This window comes from Hippoglossus stenolepis, chromosome 6, assembly GCF_022539355.2.
Source record: "Hippoglossus stenolepis isolate QCI-W04-F060 chromosome 6, HSTE1.2, whole genome shotgun sequence".
NCBI lineage: Eukaryota > Metazoa > Chordata > Actinopteri > Pleuronectiformes > Pleuronectidae > Hippoglossus > Hippoglossus stenolepis.
The window spans coordinates 21,402,584-21,413,373 of NC_061488.1; the positions used below are offsets into that span (position 1 = coordinate 21,402,584).

The 10,790-nt window shown below is 41.1% G+C and overlaps 1 protein-coding gene across 1 annotated transcript; it reads right to left on the minus strand.

The window, feature by feature from the left end:
- Positions 1-6,289: 6,289 nt before the first annotated feature.
- On the minus strand, positions 6,290-10,699 carry zgpat (zinc finger, CCCH-type with G patch domain). Its single transcript, XM_035159197.2, has 7 exons — positions 10,539-10,699; positions 9,512-10,170; positions 9,080-9,213; positions 8,723-8,881; positions 8,361-8,480; positions 7,266-7,677; positions 6,290-6,788 (listed from the first exon to the last, which is right to left on the minus strand). The coding sequence occupies exons 2-7, from the start codon at positions 10,123-10,125 to the stop codon at positions 6,650-6,652; spliced, it is 1,578 nt and encodes a 525-aa protein (XP_035015088.1). The 5' UTR covers positions 10,126-10,170; positions 10,539-10,699; the 3' UTR covers positions 6,290-6,649.
- Between the last annotated feature and the right edge of the window lie 91 nt (positions 10,700-10,790).

The window sequence follows — 10,790 nt, forward strand, 5'->3', positions numbered from 1 at the left end:
TGTCATAAATTTTTTTTACAGACATTCACGGTCCCCAGATGATGAGTCGTGAGGATTTTGGTGATTCCCAGACCTTTCATCTAGCACCACCAACAGGTCACCTATCCACTGAAATATCTCAGCATCTTTAAGATTGGTTGTTATATTTTGTGCAGCTATTCTTGGTCCCCAGAGGATGGATACTAGTGACTTTGTTTTTTCCAGGAATCGTACATATGTATACTTGCAGCTGGATTTGCTTGGGTTTCCAGTGCCCAGTTGCCTATGAACACATGTAAAACCCCTGAAGTTACAATGACCTGAATTACTGAGAATCCTCACGGGTACTAATGATGTGTTAATCCCTCAGTTTTCATCAACAGTAGCCACACGGTGTGCTTCACTTTTGTGGTTTAAGTGACAATGTTTGAGTGGATTGACATGGAATATTGTGCTGACGTCTGTGTTTCACTTTGCATCGTCAAAGCTTTATTTTGTCCAACACTTAATAACAAAGCACCTGCAAAACTATGACTTTCCCATGAGCCTCAGCTTTACTTTTAGTTTAGAGCCATGAACATTGTAAACACACCTGCTAAACATCAGCATGATAGCTTTGTTATATGTTAGCATGCTAATTTTAGCATTTAGCTCGAAGCATTGTGCTGCCTTATAGAGCCACCAGCATAGCTGCAGAGAATTTCCATAATAAAAACAGGAAAGATACAAATGGCTGTGGCTCTGGTATTGTAAGATCTCAAAACACATTTTCCACATATTGTACACTTATTAGTTTACAGCCAGAAGGGTTTTGATTATTAGTTAGAACAAAACAAATTTAAGAAATGGGTTAAACAGTAATTATTACAGTTTTTAATGTATTTTACAATGCTTTACAACCCACAGCAGCTGGCTGTGCTGTTCATGACAGCATAACAGCTAAAATATATTTTGAGTAATATTTTCAGAATTTCAAATTTTATTTTAAGCTGTTTTTAAATTTAAAATTCCTTACATTTTACAATATATATATATATAATCTTTATTGTCTTGTATGCACATACATTATTTATATATCATTAAATTGTAATGTTCTACATTTTGGTATTTTTTATTTTGAATGCTTTATTTAAACTTTGTTGCAGTTCTTTTATACCATTTGAGTTTTTGTGCCAAATTCTCTGTCATCAAATTAAGTTTTATTCCCCATTTATTCTGGTGTGAGATGTAATTTGTAACTTGAAATACCCTTTGCCACTTTTCTGGCCGTTTTAAATTATTATTACGTAAAACTACAATGAAGACACACAAACTCGTCTGATTTTAAAAAAAAAATTATATTACAAGTCCACTAATGACATCCAGAGGAAAATGAGTAATAAGAAGACATTTCTGTATTTTAAGTATGTGCATGTGTTGTTGTCACAATGTGATTTTTTATCTTTCTTGTTTTGTGTTGTTCTATCTTTCTTGAGATAGCTCAAGTTAATTTATACCTGTCCACGCTCAAAATCTAGAGTCCATCTTTCTTACTAAATTCATTAATCTAAACATAATGTGTCAAAAGTATTGCTCTAACAACCATAACAATGCAGAGCCACTGCTTTGCTGCACCTGAGGATCTAAACTAACATCCAGTCATTTGGGTAGCCTCTCTGAAATTTTAATAAATCCACCTACAGCAGAACATATTAAATTACTGTTCACCAGCAAATCATCACCTCCTTCCTCCATAAATCTTCATCGTGCTGTTCCACCCCAGTAAACCCTCACATGGGATTAGGTTTAAAAGCACGTAACGTTACACCTGAATGCCCAAAGTGATGACCTGAATTTTCACCTCTGCCACCTGCCTATTGTATTTCCACTGGCTCAGCAGAAGACCAACCATTGATCATTATGTAAAATCATAGACAAGAGAAAATGGCAATTTAGCATTATATCGAAACACAGCACTCCAAACAAGGTGAAATACCCTTAGTGCTATGTATTTATTCATTGATTTTAGCTTGTAATCTGCAGAGAAAAAGGCCGGAAGATGGTCTGAAATACATATTAGGATGTTGGCTTTTCTAATGCATCTCTCTCACTCGCACACACACAGACACACACACACACACACACACACACACACACACGCACCTCAACTCTGCTCTAGAAGTTTTAATTAAAAAAATACAAGCTTAGGTTAGCTTTTGGTCCATAAGCACAGATTTATATGAACGGATATTCATTTCCATTTGTCCTTCCGGTTTTCTCTGGCCACTTAATACTGCGGTATATTGTTAATTGAGTTCTGAAATGAAATGAGGATGGTCAAACTAATTTCCATTAAATGATAAGACATACCTTTTTCGCCATAGCCTCCATGTGCATAATTTCCGTATTATATTCTTGCACAATGGCAAATTACTTATGACATCAGATGGTAGCACTCCATTAAGTTCCTCTGTATTGGCTGCCTCAATAATGCAATGTAAATTCCCATATGAATACACAAAGTTATTCAATACAACTCCTGTAAATGTCATGTTAATAAATTTACCTTGATTAAAAAACATCACCTTCATTGCTTACTTCAATTAGGTGATTGTCTCTGTAGATACATTCTCCAGGGCTTTACTAATTTATTCAGGCAGGGAGAGGTATTTTAATTTAATAACTTCATCCAGCGTTTTGTCATGATCAACTCCTCCGTCGCCCTCCACCCATGTCCCCTGTACACTGATACCCCCACAACTGACTTTCCCTAACTGTCCATGTCCTTAGTCTTTCCTTCCTGTTCTCACTCGTCCAACTGCTGTGTTTCCCTGCCCCCAGCTATCATTGTAAGGACAGTGTATTGACTTCCATTCATGGTGGACAGAGCAAATGTTATGCCGAACCGTAATCATGACCAATTCATGCACCTTAACCTAATCACAATTCACATCTGATCCCTGTACTTAACCAGGACCTCAGAAATCATGTTTTGCCTCATCGGGACCGGGCTTTGGTCCCATTGATGTCAACTGGTCCTGACGAGGTTTATGTTTATACTGGAAAAAGTCCTAAATAGGAAACAAAAATGGGAATGCACGCACGCATGTTCCCAGTTCTTTGTTCAGTATTTAAACCAGCACTTGGTGTTAATCTGAAAACATCACCCTCCACTCTTTAAATTACATTATCACTACAGTCCCATGCTCACCCACACACACATCCGTCTAGTTCCAATCACAAAACTGCAAGGCACACTGGAGAGATTTCTAGCAAAGTCACTTTCATTTAAAGCAAAATGTGCAATTTGTAACCCTGCGTATCAGGCCAACATTTTTATAACAGAACAGAATCTGCATCCAAGATTCAAAGCCAACTGGGCAGAGAACATCCTGCTCTTATTATGGAAGTCCAGTCAAAAGATGACTTGCAAATTTAAATGTTAATAAACCACCTTTTCAATAACAAAAGGACTGTAAACGTTAAAATGACTGAAGAGAGAGCGGAAATCTTAACATATGAAATAACCTAAACCTAAAAGTCATGTCCTAAGTCTGTGACTATCTTGCGACACTTTGATGTTCTAAACCACGAATACTCAGTGGAAATTCCAACATTATTGGCAGGGGATGTGGTAAGTGTGCTCGCAAGGTGGTCATTAACTTTACCTCATGTCATAGAGTCGATGGGGATGACTAAAACTGAGATAGTGATCCATGACTTAAAGGCATGGCATGCCTCCATACTGCTCGTGTTGTGTCATCCAAGTGTTCGCAAGCCCCGACGTTCATATTTGACTTGAAACAGGATCATTTACATCGTGTTTTTAGTCTCAATGTCCTCTGATATCTGTCTACGAGGTGCATTCACCGACCCTTGGACACACCATCGTGGCTATGGCCACTAGCTTAGCCACTTCCTTTTTAGGCTTTAAACACGGTATAAATGACCTCGTTTTGAGTCGAATATGAATGTCTGGGCTTGCGGACATTTGGATGACACCACACGAGCAGCATGGAGGCATGTTATGTTTTTTTTCTGTATTATTATGTCTGAAGGAGTCACCATTGACTTCAGTTGTAGTGGATTCTGCTTCCCCAAAAGATTACCCCTTGAACTCCAAAAGTGTTTTGTGGACTCAAACACTTCACCCACCCCTCCATCGGCATAGGGGTGAGTAGATAATGAGTGAATTTAAATTTTTTAGTAAAACAAATGTGGGCCAGACTGTACATTGAGGAGGCCAATGGCCCCTTCCCTACTTCTGGCACCCTGGGTTGGACCAAACCCATCACCTTGATCTAAACTAAACAACTGAAAGAACTACTGATATTTAACACAAATTAATCAAAATATTTATATTGTTCTCGATAGCAGCATTGCTCTACCGGCAGAAATATCAGTTGACCAGTATAACTCTTGAATATCTCAACTACTAGATGATTTTGCACAGACCAGCACCACTTGGTTGCCACATATCCAGCCAGATCGCCCGCCTGCCCACTTACTGTGAGGGGACAGCGCTGACCACTGCACCAACGTGCCGGCCTTTGGCACATATTTCATACTGATATTCATGGTCCTCAGATAAAGTGTTGCCCTGATGGTTCCTCTAGCATTTCCGGTTTTAACTAATTAAATGGCTACCATTAATGTCCTGTTGCCTCCAGAAGAAAATTATAGAAAATGGAGTGATCCTGTAACAGCAACTGAGATTTGCAAGTAAACAGATGCAGCTGCATGACAACTGAGCAAACTGAGAAAGCTATTCACTGATTCTTGACTTGGGTTGGTTTTGTTCAAACTGTTCCACGTTTTTGTTTACAGCAGAGCATGAAACATAAAAACATGTAAAGACGGCTTTAACTTTCTGATGGCACCTTTATATAACGTGAAAAATGACCTGTAGTACAAATACATCACAATTCCTTCAACAGTTAGTAATTGCAGAGTGTATATCAGTCAAGATATACACTCGTACCACAGAGAACCAGGTAAACACCAGAAGAAATCTTACCCTACTCGCCACATTCAGAGGCCAGTCCCTGAAGCCTGGCTGATCCTAGTGCAACAGTGTGAATTTCTAAGCGAGACAAGTCACAGTGGCCTTCAAATTAATTCTCCTATCACACCACCTTAATCACATAATCCAGGGTCTGATTAAGTGCCCGTGAGCAGCAAAAACTCCCGTAATGCCAGTCTGAATACATACGTGACAGATGTCTGCAGGAGCGTGCACACACCTGCACCTGAACACACTTACAAATCTGCTGGCGGCTGGGCAGCGATACCCTCAGAGACCCGAGGCTTATAAACGTGGTGAAGCGTGAACATCAGCGCCCCGAGGGATCCCATTAAATCAACACATATACTGCATTTCGCCATTTTTTCCCCCCAACGATCAGCAAATTCCGTGTGATCACCCCAGTCAGAAGCAATCTAAAAGTGCTGCCACTCAAACAGATGGAAGCACAAGCAGGGTTTTCCCTCAGGGTACAAGGTGGAGGGTTTTCGAGTCCTGCATGAGTGTGCGGCTGCCCTCTGGTCTACCAGTCCATCCTCAGACTCCATGGATGGCTTACAAAGTGCACTGTATCTCCTTGCTGCACTTATTGCTTTAAGATGAGGTATTTACTACCATCTTCCCCTTAGGGGCACTGTGACATGCTGATGGTCACAAGTTTTTAAGTGGTTTCTTGTGGTTTCAGCTTCTACATTGTTTTGTTTTTTGCTGGCCTGTTTCTTTTGGAAAGTTAAAAATGTTAATTGCAGGTTACGAATACTTGAATTCTGTTTCTTTGTGTAAAATTCTTCCCTGTTGTATACCATCAGATTCATAAAAGCTCCTGAAAAAGGGTATGAAAAGGATGAAGACCTCATCTACAGCTCCATAAAGTCACGACTTCAACCTTTACTTGTGTCTGAAAGGCAGAAAGGTAGATGCAGCCAGTACCCGACCCGCCCACGGACAATGTGTTTCCAATCTAAGTCTCCCCAAATTCATTATTCAATAGAGAGGTTATGGCCATGGCTTCAAAGATGCTGTCTTTGAGCAGGTGTGGGCGAATGGAGGGGCTTCACTTCAAAACTCTCTAAAGGTCTTTCAACTCCTGAGGTTGTAATTTTAAAACCAGCCGACATCCAAGCCGAGGTATGCAGCGCTGACCATCTGAGCAGCCTCTGGCCCGAGTGATTGAAATCTCTCGAAGAAAAGAGTAACAAAGAACACATTGTAGATTCTGTGGTACAGAAACTGTTCTTAACAATGGAGTCGTATAAAGGTATAAATGTATAAAGGTGTATATGGTTGAAATGAGAGCAACATGCACAGTGGCTTTTCCAAACACACGGTTTTTAGTGCCGAATAAACACTGAGACAGAATGTTCATCACAAATAAAAAAACGTTTTCAATATTATAGTGAACAGTACAAATTAAACGTGGAACAGAACAACTGCCCAGTCCTTGAAAAATAAATGAGAAACAGAACTGATCTTCAGCAGAATGATCCATTCTGCATAAAGTGGGCTCCACTGCCAGCTTTAATCCATGATGTGGTAAAAAAAAAAAAAAAAATTCATGCTAAAAAATGCCTTAAAATACAGTGTAGCGAAAAACTGACAGTAGAAACGATGAACTACAGTTCAGTTTCAGACAAGCAGTGCTTCCCTTTGTCCTCCGAGTCTTTGAGCTTAGAACTCTGTCATCTTCTTGTGTGTGTCAGCCTTCTTGTGCTCACTCTGGATGGACACCTCCTGGGCTTTCTGCTGGGCCAGCAACCGGCGGGCCGCAGACAGCCTGTCCTCTAGCTGCTTCACTCTGGATGCGCCCCTTTACACACACACATGCACAGAAACAACAAATATATTAGGAACCGGAGAGAAATGAGAAGTTGCTCTCAGGTGCATTTTTTCGAGAGAAAACAAGTGTCCAACTTTGACTCTTCACACCTCATTTGCATTTTCACACAACTCCCACAGACCTGATTTTTAGTGAATTCAAATTGATTTTACCACTTGAATTGACAGGACCAACACAGCAACTAGTGCTCTGATTTCTACAGTAAATTAAAGTTTGTGTAAGCAGAGCATTTATATCATACATGTGTGTATTTAGTTATGGTAGCTAATGCCTGTTTTCTCCATGGAGGAGATAACAGCTGCTGAACATCTGTGGAGCGACAAGGAGGTTCCAGTGCAATTAACTGATTATTAATGACACCTCAATGAATTTAAGATCGGTTCCCAACCTTCACAGAGGTCATATTAGACATATGAAAATATTCAACAAACACAACTCAGTACTGACCAGCCTATTTGCTTGCTCAGTGACTCGGTTATTTTCTGGATCTCCCTCTCTGTCTGGGACACCCTCTGCGCCGCCTGGAACAGCTTCACATTCAGAGTCCTCTTGGTGCTCTCCCCTCCCCTGTACGCCTCCAACCCAGTCGCTGCTGAAGGAGCAGCAGCACCCCCCTCAGCATGATTGGCGCTCTGGCCGCCTAGTTTGTGGTTGAGGAAGTCAAACACGTTGTTGCGCCCTCCTCTGGCAGCACGAGGCTTCCTGCGTTTCTTGGGCCTGCCCGTCGGTGTGCCGTCTTTTGCAGCCTTGTTCTGGGTGTGTTTCTGGGTGAGAGCGGCACACTGGTCCAGAGAGTTACCTTTGGGTAGGACCACAGCCATGACTGGCTCCACTCGACCCTCCTGCATCTTTCCCAAGCCTGAGAGGACAAAAGAGACGGAGTGAGGAAGAGGAAACCATGCCTAATTCTAATGTATATATTTATACAAGAAACAGACAGAGCATTGTTACCTCCACCTTGAGGTTATGTTTTCACCCCTGTGTGTTTGTTGGTTGTATGTTTGCGTGTTTGTAAACAAGATTACATAACAACAACTGAGTGGATTTCCACAAAACTTGGTGGAAGAATGCAGTATAGGTTAGGGAAGAACCCATTACATTTTGAGGCAGAACCAGACAGGGGGCACATTCAGGATTTTTTTCTCGACCTTCTTTAAAATTGTGAGATAGGTCATTGTTTGGACATTTTCATTGTCCAAATGGAACTGATATCTTTGAGTGTGTGAAATGTTCTGCCGCTTCATTGAATTTAAGGGGACTGTTGGGCCTTGTTGGGCCTTTATACTTTTGTATAAAAGTATAATTTTTTTATGGATATGAATGGTGCTTGGAAATAGAACCAGCATTCACATCCAGTAAAAACAAACTGATTGACAAAATATCACAGAATGTTTGAAAAAAGGACCAAACTCCACATAGTTAGCTGAGCAGATTTTCTTGTTTTTTCAAACCCTCTGAATATAAATGATGCAAATCAGAATGACTATAGACATTGTGATTTCATAACATACAATGTAGTTAATGTTGTACACTTGGACTTACCTTTCCCATATTCATAGCCCATTTTGAGCATAAGCTTGGAACCCATGCCTCTGGTATGTGCCTCCCAGCCACCAAACTCAGCAGTATTTAACGCAACAGATTCTGCTTCTGAGTCCAGAACTGTTGCACGACAAGAGAAAATAGAAGACACAGTTACTTTATAAGGACAAAATGGCCAAAAAACCTCAATCAAATGTGAATGTAAAATGTTATTGGTGTAAATAGGTATACAATGCCATTAACTGCAGGAAGCTTACACTTTACAATTCACCAACATAATTTTATTTAACTACACCCAGGTAAAAAATTCAAATACTAGCTCAAATATTGATCTGGCAATGGCAACACATATTCAAACTCACCTTTTGCATAAGCCACATCATCTCCAGTGTCTTCCAGGTCAGAGTCAGAAGACAGCGGGTCGTCTTCTCTCAAAGGTGGGATAACAGAGTCCGCCTCCACCACAGCATCTTTCAGCAGCAGTGAGTCAAACTTCACAGTGTAGAAACCATTGTCTATTTCTACATTGAGAGAAAGAATTTGAGTCAGCAAAACATAGAACCTGGAAACATTTCGTCTGCCATCATCATGCACCTGCTTGATAATTTTCAGTATCCATTAATTTTTTTTGACATCAACAACACAGCATAAGTTGATTTTATTGCCACAGCTACCAGTGTGGAATACCTCATCACAAACTGGCCATGCCGTTGGAATACCTTGGATTTTTGCTGGGTACCAGATGCTGTCCTCTTGTCGAACCAAGCAGGACGAGCCTTCTTCAAGGTTACTGAGGTCACACTCCAAGAACTCTCTGAGCTCCGACACATACACCACTTCACCGTGAGAAAATCTTCAGGAAAAGGAAAATATCTTTAGTCATTTATTCTTTAAAATCAACTTAACTTTCACATTAAGTGAGAATTAATTTAATAGATAAAATAGTTTATTTATTACTGTTACTTAGATAAACATCTGACCATATTTGAGGACACATTTATACATAAATGAAGATAATTCCAAAGGGTTTGCTTTATTTTCTTACCTTTTCTTGACACCATATGATTATGTCAACTTAATACAACACCCTTTTGCAGTTAAAAAAAAGAAGGTAAAAGCAAACAAAGAAAACACACACAGTGGCACTTTACCTGCAATTATCCGGGAAGCGACATTTGTCCTCTAGAAAGTAGGGACATGGTTTCAGAGACTTCTGGGTGGGGTAGACGTAGAGCACTCTAACTTGTGCCTCATCTCCATCTGGCGGTTCTGACCCCACCACCATGGCATTGTGATACTCCAGTGTTCCCCATGATGTCCGGTGAGGTGCTCGTACTCTGGTACCACTGAATGTATCTTCTTCTACTTCATATTCTTCCTCCTGCTCCTCCTCCTCACCATCTTCTAGCCCACCACCTCCCTCCTTGTCCCTTTCTCTGTTGTCACCACCTGAATACTCCCCCAGCTCAGTGTAAAAAGAAGCAAACTCAGAGTCGAAACTGGTGTTGGCACGGCTTGTGTCTGCGGCTGCCTCTGAGGTGTGGGCCAGCAGACCGTTGCTGTCCTCGAGGCTGGCCAGGAGATGACTCTTTTTCACAGAGATCAGACTCCCCTGGGTGAGCTCTATCAGCTGACACAGGTCCTCTCTCAGTTTGAGCAGGTCTGCCTGCTGGGAGGGGTCCAGGCCAGCCGACAGGGCCGTCTCTACCTGCTGCAGCTGGGCCCCATAGGTAGCAATGGCTGCCTCCAGGGCTTCTTCATCCATACTGACACTTGGCACCAGGCAGGGCAGGAAGGGACAGCATCAAATCTGAGGGAAAAGATGGGGGGGACGCAGATCACAACAGATGAGGAACAGTAGAGTTGGATTCATTGCAGCATCTGAATTCTCCTCTATCGAAGTGTTTTTACTGTCGTATTTTAGGACGAGTAAGTAAATTGTTGACAGATGTTTTCCCTGAATCTGAGAAATGTCTTTTATTTCATGTTACTGTGATAAGAGCAACTGACTGTGTGTCATGGAGGAGTTTTTCATTTAAAGCTCCTGTATCGTGATGAGCAAATATCAACTTAAGCCCAGATATGAATCGGTAAGGTCCACATTAGAGCTAGTGTTAGCTACATATTAGCCGTCTTTAAGCTAACTTTCACAAGCGACAATAACAACAGCGGCGTTACCTTCTTATTGAGGCCGGCTGCCTGACATCCACTGCACCGACCAGACAATCACATCCAGCCGATGCGTTATTAATGCGTTTAGTAAACAGACACAGACAGTGGAACTTCAGAGGCACAAATACCGGTTAGCATCAAGCTAGCGGAAGTGACTGAAAAGTGGACTTCTGTTGTTGATTGTATTCTCCTTCAAAATAAAACAAACACGTGAAGACTGGTAAGAGTTTGAGTGGTTTTGGCCTCTAACTAATTTCA

Excerpts from the sequence above, each read along its gene's own strand:
- zgpat (XM_035159197.2), bottom strand. The coding sequence starts at position 10,125 with ATGGATGAAGAAGCCCTGGAGGCAGCCATTGCTACCTATGGGGCCCAG. Across the intron at positions 9,214-9,511 it reads CGCTTCCCGGATAATTGCAG|ATTTTCTCACGGTGAAGTGG; the intron begins GTAAAGTGCCAC and ends CTTTTCCTGAAG. Across the intron at positions 7,678-8,360 it reads GGGCTATGAATATGGGAAAG|GCTTGGGAAAGATGCAGGAG; the intron begins GTAAGTCCAAGT and ends TTGTCCTCTCAG.